We start from the raw sequence: 25,675 nt of genomic DNA on the forward strand, positions 1-25,675 counted from the left end.
CAGCCAACATCAAAGCGGGATGAGGAAAACCCTGCAGGTACATGGAGCCTTGGGGTTCAGCTGAGAGGTATCAGGGCAGGAGCTTGGGAGGCTGGTAGAGTGGAACCCATACCCTAGTCCTCTCACTGATCAAGAATGAGATTGGAGGTTGTGGGTGGATAGCTTGAGGTTGGGAGTTCGAGATTGGAGGGAAGGAGAATTTAAAACAAAGGCAGGAGAAAAGGCAGGTCTGGCCACTCAGAGAAACCATTCCCAGCCACAGAGGCCAGATCCAGCAGCCGGGGGAAAGGTCACTGCAGATGAAACACTAAAACTAAGTTCATTGCCAATACTCTCCCCCAAATCCCTCAAGTTTCTGAATGTCTAACAGGCTGGGTGTGCCTAAGGGGAAACAAACCAGCCAACCCCACAAGAGGTGCCTCCTCCCAGCCTCAGTGCAAACAGCATCTGGGCAGTGCCTCTGTTTCCTATGCCACAGGGAATCTCCCAGGACACCACCTGGCCAGCCAACCCAGACTCACCCACCCCATAACCCCTAGTCTCTGAGGCAGGCTGCCAGCCACACTGTCTTACAAAAGGGAAAGAGCTGCTTGGAGGAGATCGCATACTCAGGAAAACCCACCTGGCTCCAAGCACGGGCCATGTTTCTGTAAAAGGCCATTCTCCACTTGGAGGGTTTGGGGGTGGGTGGACAGCCTTAACTGAAAGGCATCTGAACTCTGTCCTGAGGACTCAGATCAAGCAGAGGCTACAGAAAATGACTTGGGAAGACAGAGCTCAGCTTCACTCCTACCAGGAGAAAAATTATGACCATCCTCACCCTGACAGGCTTGTCCCTTTTACAAAGCCCTCTGATCCCCAAAGTCACCTCCTTGGCCTTTTACACTTAAGACCAAGGATTAGAGCAGTGGGCAAGGGAAGTACCAGGATGGAAGTCCAGGAGCCCTGCGTCCTGGGGCTTGGAAACTGCTGAGGGAGAAGGACATGTTCGAGTCATGGCTTCAAGGCTTATTAGTATATGACCTTGACCAACAGCCATACCTGTCCTGGACCTCACTTTTGTCATCTGTAAGATGGGAACATACAGTATTAGACTGAACTATATGAAACTGTTGTTTTTGCAGGTCATAAACCATTGAAAATTGGCAATTTCATATGACTCAACATAATGCTCACCTAATCAGCTTGGAACCTCCCTAGCTGAGAAAGGACCTAACAGACGACCCCGTTTCCAGCCTTTCACCACCTACCTGTAAATTGCACTGGAAGCCTCAGTACACAAAGGCCACAAAATAACCAGTGTTTAGGCCGGGCACAGTGGCTCATGCCTGTAATCCCAGCACTTTGGGAGGCTGAGGCAGGTGGATCACCTGAGGTCAAGAGTTCATGACCAGCCTGGTCAACATGGTGAAACCCCGTCTCTACTAAAAATACAAAAATCAGCCAGGTGTGGTGGCACGCACCTGTAATCCAAGCCACTCGGGAAGCTGAGACAGAAGAATCGCTTTAACCTGGGAGACAGAGGTTGCAGTGAGCCAGGATCGCACCACTGCACTCCAGTCTGAACGATAAAGGGAGACTCTGTCTCAAAAAACAACAACAACAACAACAACAACAACAACAACAACAACAACCACCACCACCACAAAAAAAACCCTGTGTTTCCAGACAGATGATTCCAGGGCAGTCTCACTGGAGGGTGAACGTGGTGAAATGGCGGAGAGGGGATGGGAATACTGGTCTGCATCTGGGGTTCCATATTTCAAAACTAGGATTCAGTCTGTGGTCAGAGTAAGGGCCCATTTTAAAAAGTAAAAAGCACACTGTTCTCCCATGAAAATCAGATGCGGCACATGGTCCCTCTATCTCCACAGCTGCTAACCAGCAAGACAGCCCCTCCCCTGGGCAACCACTTACCCACCTCACAGGCAAACATTTTAGGGCAACACGCTGGCCAGCTGGCACTCCCATCCAAATATCCACACCCTACACAGAAACTCTCAGATCCAACATGGACCAGCCCCAGCTGAGGCAGGATGCAATCCCTCTGCCCCACAGGCCAGCGCCTGCTCCTATTTGCTGGGAGGCCTGAGGCACCAGAGGCAATCTGATTACCAACGCTATCTAAGCAAGCCCTGGCATCGCATGGTCCCAGGCATCCAAGGGAACATTCACTTCCGGCTGTTCAGGGATCCAGCTCATGGGATCTTGGTTTCTTAACCTCCATATCCATACACTGCTCTCAGATGCATCGTTTTTTTAAAAACCTATTTCTCAACCTGGTGGTTCCCAGCTCACCAGCTCTGATGGGCCCCTTGGTCGGAGGACTTGGACCTGACCATGTAGATGACTCCTGTGTGCTTGGCTTCTGATGCTCCTGCCCCACTCTTCCTGTGCCCCCTTTGGACCAGTCCAGTCCATCCTTCATCTTACCACCTCCTCAACCACACAGCCACAGTGCACTCTCCTTTGCTGAGCACCCAAAGTGCTTAGCCTTGGGCAAACATTCCTTGGTACCACGGCCACCATATGTGTGCAAGCACGAGTGTGTGCGTGCATCCACGTGCGTGTGTTTGCCTCATCTTCCTGCCCAGGACATGAGCGATGGGTCCTGTAGAAAAGTCTAAACAGCCAACTTCATGTGTGCTTTGTCTAGCACGATTTGTCTTCTCCTCTGCGTTCTTTTCCCATAGCATTCACGCGTGGACATCCTGCATATTGTAGTTTTTGATTAATTTACTGCCTGCTTCCCTTTACTAGAATGTAAGCTCCACGAGGGAAAGGACTTTTCTCCATTTTGTTTGCTGCGGCATCTCTGGTGTCTAGAGCAGGGTCTGGCACAAAGTAGATGCTCAATAAATAGCTGTTGCGTGAATAAATGAACTCCTTCCATAGGCACGCTTACCTTTGTGAGTATTGTTATATTACAGGGGAGAAAACGGAGGCTCAGAGAAAATAAGTGATGTGCCCCAGCCCTCAACTAACACGCAGAACTGGAACCTGATTCCATGCTTTCTGACTCCAAAGTACACATTCCTTCCATTCCCTACCTGCCACATTCTCATATCTGTCACAGCACCCAACACACAGCTATGTAACATTTTACTGTGACCTTGTTGATGATCATCTTTTTAATCCCAAAAGAGGTGGGTGGGGACTTAGGCACTCAGTCTCTACTTATTTGGGGGCAGAACGCAGGCCTCCAAATGAAGCCTTCGACAGCCAATTCCAAACCTAATGAGCAAGACTTGCTGTATGGCGGCCCAGGGCCAAGAACCATCTACTTTAGGAGTATCCCTGGGAGACAGAGTTTGGCTAGGTCACGGGTGGCCTGTACCTGGGGCCCCACAGCCCTTCCCCACAGGGTCAGAGGGCCAGAGGCCCCTGAAGGACATCCTGGAGCTTACCATGGATTCGCTGATGAGGAGGAGCAGGAGGGCTTCCTCGATGTTGTCCTTGGGGCAGTAGAGGCTGAAAGACACAAATGACAGGCCTGGCTAGAGCACACACCTCACCAGACAGCACCACTGACCCACCATGCCAGCCTTCTGCCCCAGAGTCAGCACCAGCTCGGTAAGGTGACCTCTTCCTGCATAATTCATGGGCACCGGATACCATATGCCCCAGAGTTATGGATCTGAAAGGCTGTGGTGGGTGGCGGCTGCTGGGCTGGAATAGTACGGATTCTCCCAGGGAGGAAACATTCCTCCCAGCACCAGCACTGCAGGGAATGGCTGGGGCAAGGAGCAGGGAGAAGCCAGAACTACGCTCTGCTGGTTGGCTACAGACCGCACCTTCGATGAATGGCACAAGCGAGAGAGAGGTGTATCAGACAAGACTACTGGGAAGACAGGTAACCTCCAAATGATTTCTTTGGTCTCCGAGTGCCTTATAGGATTATCTCCACAACCTGGACCCCAACACCTGCCTTCTCTAGTTCATCTGGCTCCTGCTGAGACTGAGGAGGCTGGCTGGCAGTGTGCTGAGTGGAGACTGGAGGAGGGCATGGGGCAAAGAGGAAGCCACCAGTGGGGACAGAACCCTGCGTGAGACGTGAGACTGGCAAGGTGCAGCAGGGCAGGCAGAACTTACTTGTCTCCTTCATAGAGGTGAGGTTTCCGCAGGGCCTGAGTGGCGAAAGAACTCTCCTCCTTGCCCATGAACTCAGGCAGAGGGTGGGACAGGGGGCTCCAGTAGCACTCCTCACTCAGGGAGTGCAGCAGGACCCCCGCCAGGTGCTTGGCCGCCATCTGGCAGAGAGGGAAGCACTCGGACCCAGGCACAGTTGTCAGCTCTACCCCAGCATGACCTAGAACGCCCTCTGCCCATCCCAGCTAAATCTGCCCCGCTTGCAATGTGCGGCTCTTTGGGTAAACTCCCCAACCCCACTCCCAAGGAGCCCCCTTGCTCCTTCAGTCCCTCCAACACTGGGGCTCCCACCCCTCTGCTGGCCTCAGACGGCTCCTACCTCATCTTTTCTCTTCTCTCCTCTCCTAGACAAGAGGAGCATTTCCTCCCTCTCCTGACCCCTTGGAGCCCAGCCCCACTCTGAGTATTCAGCAGGCCCTTGCAGTATTCGGAAGAGCATAATGCCACAGGCATGGGCAGCTCTCTCTCTCTCAGGTGCCTTTCTGATATTCGATGGAGAATTACAGCATAAGAAGCAGCTGTGGCTCTCTGGTTTGGACAAACTAAGGACTAGGAGGGCAGGCCTGTGTTGGGGCAGGCAAGCAGGGTCATTGCTGTTTATTAGGATCATAAACAAATCCCTAAAAGTTCGCATAGCACCTTGCTAGTGGTAGCAAGTTTGTCAACACAGTTTGCCCAGGGAAGCGCTGGCAGTAGATCTGAAATCTGATTTAACATGAGGGACTATCTGCAATGCCGTGGGGGGAAAGAGGCTGCACCTCCCTGGCTGCGTGGGAAAGGATGCTGAGATTGATTACCAACCTCTGCCACAAGCAGGCAGGAGACCTACTGCCACCCCTGCTTCACAGGCTCCCTGCAAGGACTTCTGTTGTCTCCCACCAAAGCTGACTCCTAAATAAGCCAGCACTGCCAGCACCCCACATTACCACTTTGAAGTTCTGAGTTGCTTTGGTCTCCACAGTCCGCAGCACCTCCCGGAGCTCTCTCATGCCCTTCACGATGTTCCTGGTGGGAGGACGGCAGAAGTAGATTTGTTACCAGCCTAGCTCACAAAGAAGGATGCTCTCAGCACACCAGCAGACCCCAGGAGGAGCTGACTGCTGGAGTTTTATGTGAACACATTCGATAACTGGAGTGAAAAGTTAGAGTTGTAACACCAGGACTTTAGAGGCCCAGGACATCAACAAAAAGGAGGGAGGATCCCTTTTCCCCTAGTCCCTTTCCCTCTTTCCCCCCAGCAACTTGGGCTTCCGGTTTACCACCAAAGGGGTACCAAGATTGAGTATCTCAAACAAGGTGTGACCTTGGCCTAAGAGCCTTGGGCTGGTGTCAGACTTTCTGACCTCAGTCAGTCTCAAATTCTCCAGCTTCACTTGCTGTATCCGATTGATGCTGGATTCCATCCTCCCCTCTCTGTCCCTAGTACCATGGCCCCAGGCTGGCCTGCCTCACCTTGGGCCTTGATGACCACACCAGCCAGTCTCGCCACTTTCAGTCAGCCTTCTGTGCCTTGAAATAGTTTTCAAGCTTTTAAAAGTGTGAGCCATAGTGACAAATACATCTTACATGGCAACCCATTACCCACATACACTTCCCTGACACAAAACCGAAGTTTCTCGACAAAATACCCATCTCTCCTATGTGCAATCAACACTGAGGTTTTCCATTTTCCTTCTACCTCTACCCCCATTTTGTAACATGCTGGCTGCAGCCCACTAAATGGATCTTGCATTCCCACTAACAGGCTGTGGCCCACAATGTGAAAAACTACTCCCACTGCGCCTTGGGGGTCTAGTGGATGCAGGAAGGTCACCTGGATCCTCTCAAGTCCAGCCCTACAGTGGCCCCAGGGCTCACAGAATAAGCCCTCAGCGTAGCTTCCTGAGGCTGTGGGGCCTGCCCCTCACCTTTCTCCCACCTCAGCCCCCAGCACTCAAGCAAGTCCTTTCTGAATGACCGCAGTCCCCTATATCAAGTCTCGGCACTGGCTTCTTCCACTGCCTTATGTGGCCTTTCCCCACTTCATCCTTCAAAAGCAAGTTCCAATGTCACCTCCTCCATGAAGCCTCCCCAGACCCCTCCCCATGCTGCCCTGCCTGTTAATTCCTCTTCTGAAGCAAGTAAAACCACTCAAGGTCATTTTCTACCTGCAGGTCTGACCCTCGCACAATGTGGCCACCTGAGGGCCAGGCGCATCGCTCCCATGTTTCTAAAGCTCCACCCAGCAGCTCCTGCCACGTAGCACATGCTCAGGAAAGTGTAAGGGCTGCCCTGCTCATCCACTCAGGAGGTTCCCCGGATCACACCACACAAAGGAAAGCAGAGGCTGCTGGGCTGGCGAATTCAGAAAAATTAAGATCACAGAGGGTGAAGAGCCAAAGCTGGCAGCCAAGAAAGTTACATAAGCCCCTTCTTCAATTTCATGCACAAAACAGGCTCCTGGGGGCTTTGGGGCCTGGGAGCCATGAAAGGACACATTTGCAGATCAAGTCCCTTGCCTTCTGGAAAGCTCTGGCCTCAGGACACGCAAGCAAGATGGACCCTTGTCTTCAGAGTTGAGAATGGAGGCTCCTGGGGTAGGATCAGAGTTACGATGACCTTCCCTAGCCTGCCAAGTGCTCTGAAAACCTGGGAGTGGCAAGCAGGACAGGGAACCTCAGCCCCCTTAGAGACCATCAAGTCTGGGTGAGGTCTGTAAAATGAAGACTTCACTTAGCTCAGTGTCTCCCAGACTTCTGTAGACTGCATACCTCATTCACCATGTTTACCACTGTTAGTCCTAATAATACTATCACCGGTATTATTATTTATGTCATACTTTTCCTTATATCTTCCTTCTTCTTTTAAGGTGAGTAAATAACTCACCTTCCCTTAGAAATAACAGAAGTATTTTTTAAAAGTTAGTGTGCACATCACTTAAAACCACATTGTGTGTCACTAGAAGTACTTGTCCCACACTCTAAGAAATGATAATTTATTTTATTTGCAGAGATGAGGTCTTGCTATGTTGTCCAGCCTGGTCTCGAACTCCTGGACTAAAGTGATCCTCCCACTTCAGCCTCTCAAAGTGCTGGGATTACAGGCATGAGCCACCACCACGCCTGGCCAGAAATGATAATTCAGACAAGAGTGCCTCAAAATGTAGTACTTGGACTAGCAGCATCCGTATCCCAGGGACTTGTTAGAAATGCAAATTCTGAGACCCCCACCCAGAAGTGCTGAATTAAGAACTCTGGGGTGGGCCACGTATGGTGGCTCATGCCTATAATCCCAGCACTTTGGGAGGCCGAGGCTGGCGGATCACTTGAGGTCAGTAGTTCAAGACCAGCCTGGCCAACATGGTAAAATCCCATCTCTACTAAAACTACAAAAATTAACTAGGCTGTGGTGGCGCCCGTGCCTGTAGTCCCAGCTATTCGGGAAGCTGAGGCAGGAGAATTGCTTGAACCCGGGAGGCTGAGGTTGCAGTGAGCTGAGATCGCACCACTGCACTCTAACCTGGGCAACAGAGCAAGACCCTATCTCAAAACAAACCAGCCAACCAACCTCTGGGGTGGGGCCCAGCAATCTGGGCTTTATCAGATCACCAGGGGGGTTCTGATGGACACTCAAGTCGAGAACCACTGGTTTAGGGGATGCCCTGGGGTCTTCTAGTTCTCCTAGTTCAAGAAGTCGGGCTTCAGAAGGGACAATCTGACACAGTAACCCCAGCTTTGCAGCCAGTCCCTAAGTCTGTAATCTTGGGAAAGTGAGGCAGCCTCCCTAAGTCCTAGTCTCTTTTCATTTCCTCATAGTCCTGTTAGGAAGATGACATACATGTGGCCCCAAGCACACTCAGGCATGTGGCAGAGGTTCATTAAATATTCTCTTCCTTTCTCCTTCTAATTTGGGTCTTGAAGATCATATGACTTATGTTCTGACTTATGTTAAAGTTTGGAAGTTTGGGAGCTCATGAGTAGGGGAGAGGACACAAGTGCCTGCAGGGACCCTTCGGCTTTGTGACCACCTTCCGCCTACCAGCCCTCTGCCCCACAGAGGACAGAAGAACAGGAATCCTGGTAGACAAGCCAGGCCCAAGGAGAGGCCCGGGCCCCCCACAAGAAGCTCCTTCGGTTCCACTGAGGCCTCTGTCTCAGGAAATAACCCAGAGCTGGAGAGCAGGCCACAGGGCAGGCCAGCTAAGGGGACAGCCCAGCACCAGCCACCACCAGAAGACAGGAAAAAGACAGACTGCAGCAAACTAAGTAAAAGGACAGACCTCACGAGCTCCCGGAGGAGAAAAGAACTGGCTGATTCTGGGACATCAGTCTAGGACAACCCTGGCAGCTGGGCCCAACAGCAGCAGGCTGAAGAGGGCTGGACCCCGGGGCTGCCTAGGGCCCTGTGGCCTACAGGGGGCCGGCAGGTCCTGGCACCTGCTACCAAGAGGCCAAAGCCAAGAATGACTGTGGCCCCTTCTTCCCACTCCACCGCAAGGACTGTCCTCTCTCTGCATTGCCGAATGAGCTCAGCCTTTAGCCTTTACATCATCAACGCTCTTGGACCAGCAGAGTGGCATTACCTGGAAGCTTGGGAGAAATGCAGACTCCCCTCCGAAACACACACACATAGATGCACACACACACACACGCAATTAAAGAATCAGCACTGCACATTATGCATCTTAAGATTCTGTATCTAAAAGCTGTGTCTTTTTACTCTAGCATATAAGCTCCCAGGAATTCTTTTGTAAACCAAATAATCACCCTCAGGCATGTTTTGGGTAAATCCCAATTTTTATTGAATGCCCTTCAAGAAAAAAAAAAAAAAAAAAATAGAGAGGTCCCAGTGGCCAGGGCTGTACAGGGAGAGATCTGGGGTCCCAGCTAACACTGACCTGGGAATGCCCCTCTGCCTCAGCTTACTCCTCTGAGAAATGAGAAAGCACATGGGGCTTCTCCAGGGCTCTGCAGATGGCCATGAGCCTGAGCAATCCCAGCTCTGAAGCTGCCAGTGCCAGGTGGAGCTGGGGCTTTTCCGAGCCATTGCTGGCTGCCCTGCCAGAGGCCAGCTTGAAAGATCTCTTTGTTCTTGTCTCTCATGCTGACCTTTCTAAGCAAAGCTGCCCACTTTTAACAATATCCAAACAGGGCCTCAAACAAACCCTGGCCCAGAAACAGCCTGCGTGGGGAGAAGCCAGGAAGCCATTTATTCCAAGTCAAGTAAAGCCTGGTTGGCCAGGAACAGAAAGACAGATGTGGGTGTGATGATGGGTCAAGGACACGGCTCACCTTAGGGGAGCCTCTGGGTGGGATGTGCAAGGGGCTGGCAAGCTCCCCAGTCCCCTAGGTGGCAGCAGGCAGTGCTACACGTTTCGCGGAGCCCTTCCTTTACCTTACTCAGTCCGTGCAGCTTCTAATGAGGCTGGTGAGGGAGACAGGCTTCATTATCCCTGTACCAGCACAATGTGTGGTGCATAGAAGGTGCTCAAGAAATGATCACTGAATAAATAAATCCCTATGTTCCAACAGGAAAAAGAGCCTGGAAGATGCCTGCCTTTCCAGGCTGTCACTTACCAAAAGGGAGAGGCAGGCTTACGGCAAGCACAAAAGGGTTCAGATTTTCCTCTCTTTTCACCCCGAGACCCCTGAGAAAGACAACACCTGTCTCTTGACCCAGCGTGGTTACATTTTCTTTTCCTGGCCATGTGAACTCCAGAACTCCTGGGACTCAATTTGCTAAGTCTTTACAAAGTGCCAGCTGCCCACCAAGTGCCTGGTCATCAGCTCTGTTCACAATAGAGATTAGCCAAGTATTCTGCACACAGTAAGTGTTAAAAAAATATTTGGGGAAGACTGGGTTTGAGCTGAAACAGAGAATGAGAAACTACATGGAACTGATGGCTGAATGGAACCTAAACAGATACTAGTGCATATGGCCCTGGCCAGATGTCCGCATTCCAGGGCCAGTACTGCTAACTGTGTATGAAAGGTTACCAGTCAAAGACCCAGAAGAGCATAGCTAGTTGGCAGATCCCAACAGCTGAACGGGTGAATCAGGGGACAAGGTCAGGTGAAGTTCAAATGGTCATCAAACTGTTCACCCCTGTCGCAGACCCAAATCCTCTGTTTCAAACAGAGGATTCCTCTTCACCCCCAGCCTCAGAATAGGGCTGTGACATTTCCCTCCTGTGGCACCAAGGATGTCATCCAGGTGCCGGGCTCTTTCCTTTCTAGTGAGGCGGGGGATGGGGGTGGGGAAGGTTGAGGAGGTAGTGCTAAGTGTAGACAAAGGCTGTGCATTCAGAGAGGCTGGAATGGGCCTCAGAGGTTACCCTGTGCCCCAAAGCATGACACAGAGCACCAGGAGGCTCTCAGAATGAGCTTCGCTGTTGGGTGACTGTGGCCCTGGAACCCCAGATTTGTGAGAACAGTCTGACTCCTGTCCTCCCCTAGCCCTGCAGATACCAGGTGGCTACTAGAACAAGGCAAAATTACTGATGGAACCCCTCATGGGGGTCACACCAAACAGCAGGCTGGGCTTTCTAAGGTGCCTTTGCTGCCTCTCCAACTCGGCATCCAGCTGGAAAGGTGACACACACACACACACACACACACACACACACACACACACACACGCGGAAAGGGACAGTGCTTTCACCGGCCTGAACAACCTGCCAAAGCCCTGGGGAACTCCCTTAGAAAACACATCCACTCCCTTCTCTGTTGTTTGATTTTGGTGCAGTGAGCACCTGTTGCTTTACTAATTAAAAAAAAATTAGAAGAACAAGCACAAAACCTGCTGCCCACCTGGTTCAATGTGCACGGCCCAAGCTCACTCTGGACCCAGAGCAAAGAATAGGTGCTGCCAGGTCTAGGCGGAAGGAAGGGAAAAACCAACTCAGAGAGAAATGGGCTCTTGCCCACTCTGGGTAAAGGAGCAGAGTCGGCTCACATTCTTGTCCTTGGGAGATGCCCAGGCACTCGTCCTAGTGCAGTTAGAGCCACTGACAGGGACAACCAGCTTCTCTGGCACTGCACGGTCCCCCTCCCCTTTCAGGCCCCCACTGCTTCACCCCTAGAGCTGTTTCATGCAAAAGAGAACCAAGCTCATTTCTGGAGCCTCCCCCATAGTCTGGACCCTGGCCCCAGCAGCTATTGCCCGCCTCCCCAAAAAACATGTCAGAAAGGTGCCCCCTTCTGGCAACCAGGTGGCCGAACTGCCTGGGGCGAGGCTCCAACCAGAGTCCACGGCTGCCCTCTAGTGGCGGTGAGGGGAAGAGACGCCCTCCACCCCCACCCACCGAGGGCTCTTTTGCACTGGGGCCTCCCAATTCCTGATGGTCCTTTCAGGCCTGTGCCTTCAGTTCTAGCTCAATTAGGAACCCTGTCATCAGCCACAGAGCAAGGGGCAAGAGCCATCTGGGGGAATCAGCTACTGAATCAACAGGGCAAGACTCCTGGAGGAAATTAACATCCCTCAGACATTCTGATGAGGAACTGGGCAGCAGTCTCAGGCTTAGCCAGAGACAGGGAGGCCCAGGCTTTCCTGAAGCTCCAAGGAAAGCGTCTGGGGTCCAGCAATCGCCACCCACTGTACACAGTGGACAACAGCACACTCTTTAAATTAGGTCAAGTCCTCAATGGGAGGGACGAGCCGGACTCTGGGGGCGGGCACTGCCTGTGGCCATCTGGCCCCACCCTGTTCTCAGCAGGGTCTCTTTAGTCTCGCTGGCAGCTGGGTCCACCCAGGCCCATGTGGGAATGAGCTCAGGCAGGAAGCAGGCTCCACCATCCCTCCCTCTCCCTGGGACTCTGAGGAACTGCAGCACCTCTGCTCCACTCTTGGCCCCTTGGGGTGAACTGCTCCTCAGACACCTTCAGGGTCCACCCCACCCCAGGCAGTACCCCCACCTCTCTGCCTCTTTCCCCCCCAGCACAGAGCACTGCCTGACCGTCTCCACCACAGGCTCCCCTCTGGGACGGTCACTCCACGAGGGGAGGGGACCTCCTCCTGGCCATAGCTCGAACCCCGCAGTGAGGGCGGGGCATCTGGCCCATAGCAGGCACTGGGAGGCAACCCAGGACAGGAACTGAGGGCCTTTCTCTGGGCTTCATCACCTAAACCTGACTCCCCTCACGGGGTAGTAAGCTCCCTGAACACCGAGAAGGGTTTCTCCCTGCTTCCCAAACAACCCAAGAGGCCAGGAGGGCAGGATGGAATGTAACCAGCAGAAAATGCTGCCTGACTCCACAGCCCTTTAACAGACCATTCAGAGATGCCCGAATGCAGATGAGCTGACGTCAGTATCTGACAGGTATTCTGCTTCTAGCACCTTAAGCTAAGACAGCGGTTCTCAACTGGGGGCAACTGTGCCCCCACCCAGGACACGTGCCAATGTCTGGAGCCATTTCCAGGTGTCACACTTGGCCAGGGAGAGTGGGGGGATGGTGCTCCTGGCATCTAGTGGGTGGAAGCCAGAGACGTTGCTAAAACCTACAATGTATAGGAGAGTCCCATGATGAAGTTATCTGGCTCAAAATATCAGCAGTACTGAGGCTGAGAAACCCTGGGCTAAGGTATCTTTATATTATTTTTTAACTTCCTAACAACAAATGCATTTAAAAAAAATACTGAAACTGATGATTCACCTACGAGGATATCACTGTGACCAAGGGACAATGTGGTATTACACAGGCTCACTGATGTAGACATGCCATGGGCAGGCTTTGTGCTGGGCGTGGTGCCATGGGCTGGACAGACCCAGCTTCAGCACCAGGCTCATGGGGTCTACACCTGTGAGCTCTGACTTTGGGCAAGTTACTTAACCTCTCCTTTCTTCAGTAAAATGGGGATTGTATTAGTTCCTGCATCACAGGATTATACAGAAAGGCATTCGCATTCTACCTGGCATGAAGTTAAGTATTAAGTATTCAACATATATTCGCCACAATTATGAGGAAAGGTGCACAGAAATTATTTACAGTCCAGCCACACAGGCTGCAACTCCAGCTCCTCTGGGCTGGATGGGCCACAGGAAACAGACACAGGGGCTGAGTAACTGCCACGTGTCCTGGGACTGCTACTTACACGCCAAGACTTTCAAGACTTTCAAATGTTTGGGCTGTTTCCTTGAAAAGAAATGATGACTCAATTTCTACCCCTCTTCAGGGTGGTGAGGTTGGGACAGGGTGGAGCCAGGATCCTGGCTGTAAGGACCAAAACATGTGCCTCAGGAAGAAAGAAGAGGAAGGGAGGGGGTGGAGCTACAGGAACAGAAAGTGACTGAAAGCACTTGGGCTTTCTGGGGGGTGATGGTCAGTCAACACCTCCACCCACTGCAGCATTGCATACCCACTGACCCACAACCCTCATGCGTGGCCTCAGCACAGAGTGCAGACAGAGGGAAGCAGGCTCTAGGGAGGGTGGGACCACCTGCAAGGAGACATCCTTTGAGAATGGTGATTCAGGGTCCCAGAGGGGTGGGAGTCAGCGCACCGTGCATCAGCTCTATGCTCCCGCTGTCACTAGGCCCTGGCTTCTCCCACACACCCACGGGCTGCCCAGGCTGTCCTTCCACGCCCCAAAATTTGGAAATGGCATGAGTTTCCAGGCCTCTCAGGCCCGAAGCTGGAATCACAGTGGGTAAGCTCGGGCAAGTGACTCAACCTCTCCAAGCCTCCCTCACTAGTGAATGGGGTCACCTGGCCTTCCCAGAGCACTGTACACCAAGCACATGGTTCAGCCAGGCCCCCAGCAGAAGCAAAGCATGACTGCCACTGGTCTCTCTCCCTCTTTCCCTCCTGGCTGTCCTTGATGTTCATATTAAAGTCATACCTGCAGAAAATTCAGTTGTGGGGAAGGGGAGCAGGCAGCCCCTAGAGGTGGCTGTGGGGGGGCTCTCAATGGAGAGGAAGTTAACAGCTGTGAAAATACTCCAGGTGTTTTGCATTCCTTCCCTCTCATTGGACCCTCACACCCTCTGGGACATGGACAAACAGAAGCCCCATCTTAGAGGGGAGAAAGCCAACTAGAGGGGCAGAGGGGGAACCTCTTCAGGGCCACAGAGTGGCCTCCAACCCCAGGCCTCACCCTTACTTCCTCCAGATGGCGAGGGCACCCACCAAAGTTTTCAAAACCAGAAGCTGGGACACAGCACCTGCAGGGCGTGAGCATCCCCAGGGGCTCAGCTCAGTAACAGGATTCCTGCTGTGGGCAGTGTAGCCTATCAGATAAGACCGCCAGCTAAGAAAGTCAGCCGGGCCCTGTGCACAGAATCCTGGCTCTACCAAGGACAAGTCATTTTTGTTCCCCGTGCCTCGATTTCCCATCTGTGAAGCAGGGATGCTAACTATGGTGCTTCCCTCAGGGAATACTGGGAGGACTAACAGACATGCAAGTGCCTGGTGTGAATTTAGCACTTCCTAAGTGGCATGCATTATCCTAAGAAATATCCCTGAAATGGATGAATAAAGGAGACAGAGTATTGAAATTAGAACTGTCCCCTCCCCACGAAATCCACTCCAGGAAGCTTTCATAGATAAGAACAGCCCCTCTGGCCTTCGTGCCTATACAGGTCCTTGGGAGGGAGGGAGGACTCCTTAACCTCTGTAGTGCAGTGGTCAGCAAACTGTTTTCTCTAAAGGGCAAATAAAGACAGCAAATTTTACAGACTTTCCCATAAGGTCCCAAATGCAGCTACTCCAGTCTGTGGTGAGATTATATGCAAATGAAGGGGCATGGCTGTGTTCTAACAGAAGTTTATTTACAAAAAAAGTGGCGGCAGGCCACCCCTGCCTTACAGGCACAACCGCCCCAGGTCCGTGCCGGGCTTCATAAGTCACTGAGGAGTTAGAGTGGTGACCCCTGCTCCTCCCAAATCTCTGCAGACAGAGCTCTGCAGGCAGAGCTGAGGACGGCCTCTCTTTGCGTCCCCCAGACTCATCCCTGGGAGCTCACAACTGGCAGAGGGAGACAAGGGGGCTTCAAGCAGCAGCCGTGGGGGAGTGGTGATCTCCAGCTTCAACTGCCAGGCCATGAAAACAGGAACCAGCCCTCCAGGCCACCGTTTCTCTGAAACCAAAGCTCAGCAACCGAAAAAGGATCAAAAAAGCAGATGGTGGAGGTGGAGCGAGGCAGCTGTGCTTCTCAGTGCCCCGGGCCGTCCTCAGCCCCATCTCTGGCACAAGTGGTCCAAGCAGCCCAGGACTCCATGGCAGGCCCTACCCTTGCAGGTGAACTGCCTCGGGTCTCCCAGCCTCCACATCCACATATTCCAGAGACACCACCACCTCCCTGGCCTACCACTTGAGAAATTACACAAAGAAAACAAAAGGTGACTCATATTTGGGCCAGCAGCCTGTCCAGCTGTGGGCTACACAAAATAATTAAACAAATGATAATACTGGCTTTGATTTTCCTTTTCTTTTCCTTTATTTCTATTTTATTTAATTAATTAATTTATTTTTTTGAGAGAGGGTCTTGCTCTGTTGGCCCAGGCTGGAGTGCAGTGGTGGGATCATGGCTCACTGCAGCCTCGATCTCCTGGGCTCAAGCAATCTTCCTACCTCAGCCTCCCGAGCAGCTAGGACCACAAGTGCACACCACGATGTCCAGCTAATTAAAAATAATTTTTTTTTGTAGAGACGGTCTCACTATGTTGTCCAGGCTGGTCTCAAACTTGTGGGCTCCAGCAATCCTCCTGCCTCGGCCTCCCAAAGCTGTGGAATTACAGGCATGAATTCCAGGCAGCTGTGATCTATCAGGCACCCTGGTGGATGGGTGAGTGGGTGTTCACATATAATTTGATCCCCACAACAATGCTATGAGAAGGCAGGCACGGTCCTTACCACCACCTTACAGATAAGGAAAGCAGAGGTTCAGAGAGCTCAAGGGACTTGCCCATGCACACACAGGCTTGTCATAAGAGCTGGGATTCACTCCCAGGTGTGCTGACTTCACAGCTGTGGTTCTCACTCTCCTGTCTGCCAGGCATGAGGAGAGAAAGGGAGGCAGCCTGTTTCTCAGTAGGGGCCCTTCCAACCTATTCTTTTTTTTTTTTCTTGACAGAGGGTCTCACTCTGCTGCTCAGGCTGTAGTGCAGTGGCACAATCACAGCTCACAGAAACCTCCGCCTGCCAGGCTCAGATGATCCTCCCACCTCAGCCTCCCAAGTAGCTGAGACTACAGGCGCATGCCACTAAGCCTGGCCAATTTTGTTTATTTTTTGTAGAGACAAAGTCTCCCTATGTTGCCCAGGCTGGCCTCAAACTCCTGGACTCAAGCGATCCTCCCACCTCAGCCTCCCAAAGTGCTGGGATTACAGATGTGAGCCACTGCTCCCAGCTCCTTCCACCCTATTCTTTCCATTTGGAAGATAGGGACTCGTGCGTGCCTGTCCCCACAACTGCAAGGGCAGGGTGGAGAGAAAGAGAAAAGGGCACAGGCCTCCCCTGGGTCAAGGGTCCTGCTGGGGCAGGACTGCCTCCCCAAGGCCCAGGTCCACCTGCCTGCTGCAGTCATCACAGCCACTGCCTCCTGGAAGTGACCTCACCACGGCCTGTTCCACATTCTGGACAAACAACTCCACCTCCTTCTCTTCCAGGCAATTGAGAACTCAAGCTCAAAGTTACTGATAAGCAGCTCCATTGGGCAGGGATACCTGCTAGATGGAAAAGCTGCCTGGGCCAGAACCGTGTGCTTTGGTCAGAATGCTCCCCTGGCAGTCCCAGAGCACCTGAAGACCCACTCCATACAAGGGCACCACATCGAACAGTCAGCAGCTTCATGGGCCTTTGCCGCCTCCTGGAGATTCATGACCCACTTCAGGCTCCGGTTCTAGAGAGTCTCAGAGGTCTTCAATCCACTGTTTCCCAAACTTATTTGGCCATGGACCCTCTCCTGCAGATTCCTACTGTCCTACAATCCTCAGCCTCATCCCACCCTCTCTGCCCCTCCCAGACTCCTCCCATTTCGCCTGCCCCCACCAAGGCCCAGATCAAGCCTGACCTGCCACAGTCCACTATGTGCCCAGCCCCACATAGCTCTGAGCTCACCTCCTCCTCGACCCCCACATCGAGCAACTTTGTGGGGAAGGGAGATAAGCAGGAAGGAAAGAGGCTCACAGCCAAGCCTGGTTGGAAAGAGCAAGCTACAAGCAGTGTGTCCTCTAGGATACTATTTTGTTGTGGTTGTTAAAAAAAAAAATACATCTGTGTATCTACACATAGAAAAACACGAAAGATGTATCAAAATGTTTAAAGTAATTATTTAAAGTGGCGGGGGGGATCAGCAAATTTTTTCTGTCAAGGGCCAGAGAGGGGCTGAAGGTTGAGCTGATCACCAGTGGCCAATGATATAATACATCATGCCTACGTAATGGAGCAGCCATAAAAACCCAAAAGCATGGGCTTGGAGAGCTTCCAGGTTGCTGGACACGTGGCAGTGGTGCACCCAGAGGGGCCCTGGACGCTCCGCATGCCTTCCGCATACCTAGCCCTATGCGCCTCTTCCACCTGACTAGGCTGTACCATTTTACGTGGTACTGTACACCAGTCATCTAGCAAGTAAACTGCTCTCCTGGGTTCCATGAGCTGCTCTGGCAACTTATGGATCTGAGAAGAGGTTGTGGGAACCTGATTTGTAGCCAGTTGAGACAGAAGTTGTTGGTAACCTGGGGACCTGCTATTTGTGACTGGTATCTGCTATGGAAGGCAGTCTTTCATGGGACTGAGCCTCTGTGCCCCTCCCAGACTCCTTCCATTTCCCCTGCCCCAGCCAGGGCCCAGATCAAGCCTGACGGTTAGCATCAGAGGTGAATTTAATTGTTGGAAACCCAGCTGGTGTCAGAGAACTGGTTGTGAGTCGCGGAAAAAAACCCCACATTTGGTCACAGAAATTACCTGTGTTGTATTGAGTATAAAGTAGGGCCAGGCACAGTGGCTCACACCTGTAATCCCAGCACTTTAGAAGGCTGAAGCGGGAGGATCACTTGAGTCCAAGAGTTTGAGACCAGCCTGGGCAACAAAATGCAACTCCCTCTCTACAAAAAATACAAAAAATTAGCCAGGTGTGATGGTGCATGCCTGTTGTCCCAGCTACTCAGGAGGCTGAGGTGGGAGGATCACCTGAGCCAAGAAGGCAGGAGGTACAGTGAGCAATGATCACACCATTGCACTCCAGCCTGGATGTCAGAGCAAGTTCTGTCTTTAAAAAAAAAAAAAAAAAAAAGAGAGAGAGTATAGGGTAGAAGAAAACAGTAAGTTTGCTTTATCCTACTAAACAAGTACCATATGCAACAATCATGTATTCAAAAGCATGTAATGAAAAGAATGCATAAAGTGAAATGTAACAAAATAAATCACACTAAAAATGGCACACAGGCCTCAGAGAACTCCAGGCAGTCAGTGACAAGAAAGCTGTGTGACCCTGACCTTGGTTTCCTTGTGTGTGAGGAGGCGGTCACACCTACTGGGCCTGACCCATGGCCATGGGAGGCTGAGTGAGGCAGGGTGTGACTACGCACGGGGGACGGCTGCACTTGGCACCTATGGGTCTGCTCCTCTTGTCAGTGATGTCCTCCAGCCCCAGCCCATTGTGTCTGTCTAAGGTTGTAATGATGCAGAGGAAGGGGCCCAAAGCCTCTGCTGCAGAGACAGGCACAAAACCTCAGCTCCCGCCTGGGAGTCCCCAGACTGGTGGAGATGTTGCCAGCAGACCGGACCAGTTGCGGAATAGCCATGAAGCGACACTTGCTGCCAATATGCACTCCTCATCTTGAATCTTCTCCTTCCCCTGCCACCACCCAACACACCCCATGAAACAACCACTCCCGGCCTAACACCAGCCACCCCCTCGACTATTCAACAAGGCAGGTCTTGCTTCACCCAGGAGCAAAAGCCTACGGAAGGCATTCCAGGCACTATGGTTCTTAGGTCTCAGATAGGCCAGTATTCCAGGGACCTCAAGACAACCCACAGGAAAACAAGCACTTCTGCTGCTTCGTCAGCAGGGACAGCCACAGCCCCAGCGTGACGCCAGAACTTCACTTCTACCATACTTTCCCTCGTCCTTCATCACTCCTTAAAAGCCGGAATGAACAGGAATCTGCCTTCCCATTGGGTTTTTGGGGAACGTGAGGCTCAGAGGAACCAAATAACTTCATTCACACTGCAGACAACAGTAGACAAAACCAGACCCACTGGCCAGCTCACTGTCCTTTGCTTTTTCAACATCACCTCCCAGATGCCCTCCACCCTCCCCTCTTGAAATGCCCACTCCTGTTTCTCTTCTTGGCAGTCTCCCCCAAGCACACACAGGCTTTATTGCTTCTGTGGCTTCTCTGCACACTCCTGTCTGACAAGATGTGACACAAGCCAGTTCCCACCAATCCTCTTGGAAGAGCACGTGTGCACAGGCCAGAGAAGAGGGAGAGCAGCCTTAAGGCCACGTCAAAAGCCTCGGCCCAGGGGAATCGTTCTCCCACTCACTCTACCAGTGACCTACCCTTTCTTCAGGTTTTTCACATAGGCGCTCTGGAGGGCGGCTTCCAGGAAGTAGGTGAGCTCATAGTCAAGCGGGTGACAGCCTTTCAGATGCCTCGACGTGCTGTTATTTGTGGTCTGGGAAGGGGAACAGAGAGAGAGCCATTGTCTCAAAGTTCTGAGGCAGAGGGTCACTCAGCAAGAGGAGGTGGCCTCATCACCATCCCAGTCCCAGTTGTTCAGGGGCACATTGTTTGCATTTTATAGATGAGGAAACTGAGGCTCAGAAAATGTCTAAGGTCAAAAGTGTCAATTACAGATGTGGTGGCTCACGTTTATAATCCTAGCACTTTGGGAGGCCGAGGCAAGAGAATCGCTTGAGGCCAGGAGTTCCAGACCAGCCTGGGCAAAAGAGTGAGGCTCTGTCCCAATCAATCCATCAATAATAATTTAATGCCTAAGATCACAAAGCTGGTGTCAGTCCAGACCTCAAACTCAAGCCTAGCCAGGTATGGATTTCAGGCTATTTCTACTATATATCAGTTAATTCATTCCACAAACATCTAAGTGCCTGCTATATGCCAGGCACTGTACTGTCCCTCTCAAACAAGCATGGAACGTCAGAACATCCAGAGAATTGAGACCCCTCTGGTTCCAGGAAAAGCTGAGGAACAATTACCTCATTAACTGAGCTGTTGCTTAAAAGCCTCAGCTCTAACAGGGTCCTCCTGCCCAACCAGACAGGCTTGCCTTCTGTATACCATTTCCTTTGTCTAATCTGAGGGGAAAAAAAATCAATGAGGCATCCACCTCCTCTTTCAGAATCCAAAGGAGATTTAAGAGAAGGTCTTAGTTCCTCAGAGGTCAGGACTGGGTCTCAGGAGGGACACACAGTATTTCTGAGGATGCACAAGATTCTGTGGCCTGCCCTCCCTCAACTTAGATAACAACTATAGGGTCCCATTTGTCTGCCCACTGCTACCAGGCACTGATTCCAGCCCTGGACATCATCATCAGACCTTTGACAGGGACAGTACAGTGCCTGGCATTATAGCTCATCGCCTTAATCCCCTTTTGAAAGTCCAAAGCCTAGGCTTCCAGCTGAGCAGCAGACTTTATCTTTTCCATGAAAGTTTCCTCCCAACCAAATGCAATGCAAATATGAAAAGCTCCTAAAACACTACTACTGTCTAGCAGTGACCCATTCCCCCTTGGTGGAGGTCAACTCAACCATGCTGAGTCTCTAAGTGGCCTCTGCCAAAGAATGGGCACTCAAGTCCTATATTTGCTGAGCCCATCGGTCATTTCTCCTTTCCTCCTAAAGTCCAATCAAGCAGACATCTTCTAGAGCAGTGGCTGTCAGCAGGGGGGTGACTTTGCCCTCAGGGGACAGTTGCCAGTAACTGAAGACATTTTTGGTTGTCACAACAAGGGGGATAGTGCTACTGGCATAGTGGGGAGAGGCTAGGCATGCTGCTAAACATCCTATAATATACACAGCAGCCCCCCGCCCTCACCAACAACAAAGAATTCTCCAGCCCCAAATGTCAACAGCATTGAGGTTGAGAATCCTGCTCTAGGGGAAATGACCTGGCCTGGCGTGGACTCTTCCAAAATGGCCCATCACAAAAACGGGTACTGGACTGACACTTTGGCATCTGCCAAGGAAGGTGAGGTGCAAGTGTCTCTTGGGCTCTTAGTCTCTCGGCCCATGACCACCTCCTCCTTCAGGGCACCAATCCTAATCTATGCTGCTCTAGAACCTTCCATCTAACATGTTAAATTATCTATTCCACAGAATACCTGAGCATCATCCCCAATAACTTCCCCACGAGTATTCACAGCCACACTCCCTGGGTTCAAATCCTGCCAATAGCACTTATTAATGAGGTAAACTCTGGGAAGCTAACTCTTCTTCAAATTTGTTTTCTTACTTGTAAAACGGGAATGACAACAGGACCCATTTCATCCAGTCAGTGTGAGGGTTAAATTATAGAATGAATGTAAAGTGTTTGGAGCTGTGTCTGACACAAAAGCAGGCACTCAAGAAGGGCTAGCAGGATCTCTGTTGAATATAGTTGCCTGTCCCCTTAGCATTGAACCAAGGGCCCCTCATGGCATAGTATTAAGATGTGGAGGGAAAAAGAATAAAATGGAGGCTGGGCGCGGGCCTGTAATCCCAGCACTTTGGGAGGCTGAGGCAGGTGGATCACCTGAGGTCAGGAGTTCAAAACCAGCCTGGCCAACATGGTGAAACCCTGTCTCTACTAAAAATACAAAAATTAGAAGGGCATGGTGGCAGGCACCTGTAGTCCCAGCTACTCGAAAGGCTGAGGCAGAAGAATCGCTTGAACCCAGGAGGTGGAGGTTACAGTGAGCTGAGATCGTGCCATTGAACTCCAGCCTGGGTAACAAAGCAAGCAAGACTCCATCTAAAAAATAATAATAAATAAATAAAATGCATAAAAATTAAAAATAAAAGTAAAAAAATACATTAAAATAAACCAGAGCCTCCCAGAAGGGGGAGGGCTGGGATACTTATCGCAAACGCTGCTACCACCTGTACTTGATACCCTGCAGACAGTTAACCCAGACCCACCACAGGGAGTGGGGAGGGAGGGGGATCTGAAAACTGCCAGAGCCCTGCCGACCAGCTCTTTTACCAGCCTCTGAAAGGCTCGGAGAAGGAGTCCCAAGATCCTGCTTCCTCACAGGATCCAGGGAGGAGCTTCTGGGACACCGAGAGCAGGGAAGGATGTCCAACTGCAAGACCCAGGCAGACTCCACCCCTGCCAGGGAAAGAATGGTGAGCAAATGATTCAATCTCCTAAAGCTCATCTATTAAACATCCTAGCGGATGGCATGGACTCATTTATCAAACTATTTTCCAGTAAAGAGTCTCATTCTAGCGGAATCAGTATACTATAATGAGTTTTCCAACTATGAAGTAGAGTGTCTTTGGGGGACAGAGAAGGTGATTTCTTCTAATTAGCACACAGGTGACCTATGGGTTTAGTGGGATCCATAGACATAGGTGCTCAATAGAGAGCAGCTCCTACCACGGTGTTATTTCCAGCTCACCTTCTCCAATTCCTGCAGGAACACCTGAGCGATCCAGGAGGCCCTCTCAAAACAGGTGATCACTTCCTCCTCCCTCTCTGTCAGGCGGAAGCGGGAGGCGATGGAGTTGGGTAGGCGTTCCAGAGAGAGGCCTGCGGGAGGAAGAGGGTGCCTCAGACCTGCCCTGCTCGGGCCCCCTGACTCCAGGCCCTCCCCATGGGCCGAAGGTGGGCTCATCCGAGGGGGCACACACTCTGGTGCAGCCAGGAGGAGGCGGAGGTCTGCGGAGGGGAGGGAGGAAGCTGAAGCGACGGTGGTGTTAGCAGTGGCTGGGAGTAAGCGATGGGACAGCACGTGGGGAATCACACTGCATCACCCCAGCCCAACTCCCCGGGGAAGCCACTCCTGACCCCTCCTCTGTAACGCAGTATCCCCATTTTTCTAAGCGAAAGAGAATGAGGTTTTTAAAAAAAATTTATTTTTTTCTTTCCTCTTTCCTCGTTTTCCCTAGTTCCCCATTTCCTACTTAGCTCTTTAGAAATGCAATAACCTTTACCTTCCCTTCACCAGACACTCCCTACACAGCAAGCTTATCCATGTGCTGACTTAGAAGCTCCAGATCCAGAACTTTCCCACCACAAGACTGCCTCTAGAGACAACAGTCAATTTACATCCTAAAGTGTGACTGAGAGGGAACTCTCTCCCAACTGGAGAGTATCTTGCTCACTTTACAACCTAGCTCTGCCCCCGACGGTGCCAGCTTGACCACCTGGTAGGTAAGGCACCAAGGCAAGTCATGCAGACTCTGCACTTGCTTGCTCCCTCCTCTGCATGGCATTCATGCCAAGTACCCCTTTAAAAGCCCCTGCTTTTTGCCCAGGAACTGAAGTGGTTATCTTTAAAGGCAGGAGCCTGTACCTTTTCCCCTAAGTTAAGCTTTGGAATAAAGTCACTTTCTTTATTCCAGACCTCGCTCTTGTTAATTGGACTCTGCAAGTGGCGAGTAACTGAACTGCACTTCAGTTACAATTTTGGTGGCCCCTATGAGGACTGCAGCACACTTTGGACGATTGAGCCTATCAGCCTGGTTTCACTACCAGGCAAGGCGGGGGCTGCCTGGGAGCGCCAGCTGCTCCTGGCTACTGGACTCCAGGATGGGAATGTTAAGGGGATTTCTCAGCAGCTGCCAAAACGTTCTTGTTTTGGGGAAACCTCCCTTTCACCCCCTGGCACGACATCTGCTGCCTCCAACGCTTCACTGGTATAAAGAAAGTGACCTCTGAAGAAGCCGGCAACCTTGAAACTGGGTGAGCAAGTTGGACTGTACCCGACTTTTTTCTGCCTCTTCTGGGTATCCTGGGACTTCATTCTGTGCAGACTTGGCCGCTACTGGCACCATTTGGGCATTTTGAGCATTTACATTTGTGTCACTATAGGGACTCAGCTGCCTGTGAAGGTATCTGGAGCTGAGGCAGGGGGTTCAGAACTCCACTCAGTCCCTCGACTGGGGATTTTGTTTGGAAGCACGCCATTTGTTTGTGTGAATGTATGACTTTGTGTACAGGCTTCTTTCTTTCCTTAGCTCCCTCCAGGTGGAAACAGTTCACCTCAACCGGCAACCTGCGGCAGTGGGAGGGATCCATCCTCCGCCGCACTGGGCACTGAGGCCCTCCCTGAAGGGGGATAAATGAGGGTAGCAAGGGTTTCCCTGCACCATGCGGTGGCTGGAAGGCTCTCGAGCTCCTCTTCTGCCACTCTACTTTTTCCTTTCTCTTTCCATTCTCTCTCTCATGCCACTCTTGGAAAACCTGGCTGTGCTGCAAAAGCCAGCCAGATAGTCCATACTCTTATCTCCTCCATAAAACGCGAGACAAGTTTCTCCCCTTCCCTTCACTTTGCTGTTCCACAAGCCTTAATTTCAGGGGCTCCATTCTGCTCCTGGGCCTTGGATTTAAAGAGGGAACAGGATTGGACATGGGCAACAAGGTCTTTGTCCCCTCAAAGAGCCCCTCGGGGTGCATTTTGGTTAATTGAAAAGCATACAGTTGTGAGCCCATGACTAGGAAAAAGAGGATGTTTTACCATAATACTATCTGGACCCAATACCATCTGGGCCACAGTGAATTCTGGCCTGAAGATGGGGTTACTTGGTTACATTTCCAGTTGTTAGAAGAAAAACATCCACCCTCCTGGTGCTCACCACTTTCTACACTATATTTTGGTCATCTCCGGCCAGCTCTTCTCTCCCCAACTAGCTGAAAGCTCCACGAGGGCAAATGTGAACCTTTTTGGACAACCACAACCCTAGCACAGCACCTCACACAGTAGGTGCTCGAGTTATGCAGCATTTTACATGCACACTTCCCATGGAACCCAACAGTTCCTCCCTGCAGAAGTTACCCATGCTCAGGTCTCTGCCTGCAGGGGACACCCACTTTCCCATTTATCAGTAATAGCACCTTGCTCTCCTTTTGACCACCTCTCTTGCAATCTCAGCTGATCATGACAGCCATGGCAATCAGCTAAGTGTGGGCACATGGCCTAATCTGGGCCAATAAAAACCAGTCTTAGAATTGTCGCTCTTTCCACTGGGGTTGTTAAGCTGGTACCAGACATCAGCTTAGAAATGTTAGAGAAAACCTGCCTTAAAATGAAGTCTACACAATGTGAACATAAATAACACTACTGAAGTGTACATTTAAAAATGGTTTAGATGGTAAATTTTATGTTGTACGGGGCTTTTTTACTGCGATTAAAAAATTTTTTTTAATAAAAGCTTCAAGGCCAAAAACAAAAAGCTCAAAAAAATAAAAACAATCTGTAAGAAACACAGAAGGGATATAGCATTGTTAGCCTTACTAGAAATTAATGCTGTATGGAAAAACAACTGTATTTGCGTCAGGTTACTTTTTTTTTTAAGAGAGGAAAAATATTGAATAAACTCTTAGTCACGAAAAAAATGAAATCCATGCAGAGAAAAGACATGACGTGACAGAGAAGGGTGG

The 25,675-nt window shown here is 51.2% G+C and overlaps 1 protein-coding gene across 13 annotated transcripts in view; it reads right to left on the minus strand.

Annotated features, from left to right (window-relative positions):
- The window catches only part of TTC7A (tetratricopeptide repeat domain 7A), a 158,737-nt gene that overhangs the window by 77,043 nt on the left and 56,019 nt on the right, over positions 1-25,675 (minus strand). For 11 of the 13 annotated variants that reach the window (XM_016948483.4, XM_009442429.5, XM_054677828.2 and 8 more), the window contains 5 exons: positions 22,692-22,822; positions 19,633-19,748; positions 5,076-5,154; positions 4,093-4,250; positions 3,408-3,471 (listed from right to left, as the gene is read on the minus strand). In XM_016948483.4, coding sequence (XP_016803972.1) covers positions 3,408-3,471; positions 4,093-4,250; positions 5,076-5,154; positions 19,633-19,748; positions 22,692-22,822 — 548 coding nt within the window. The remainder of the gene's footprint in view (positions 1-3,407; positions 3,472-4,092; positions 4,251-5,075; positions 5,155-19,632; positions 19,749-22,691; positions 22,823-25,675) is intronic. The other 2 variants (XM_063789883.1, XM_063789882.1) reach the window with 1 other exon arrangement.

This window comes from Pan troglodytes, chromosome 12 (assembly GCF_028858775.2).
Source record: "Pan troglodytes isolate AG18354 chromosome 12, NHGRI_mPanTro3-v2.0_pri, whole genome shotgun sequence".
NCBI lineage: Eukaryota > Metazoa > Chordata > Mammalia > Primates > Hominidae > Pan > Pan troglodytes.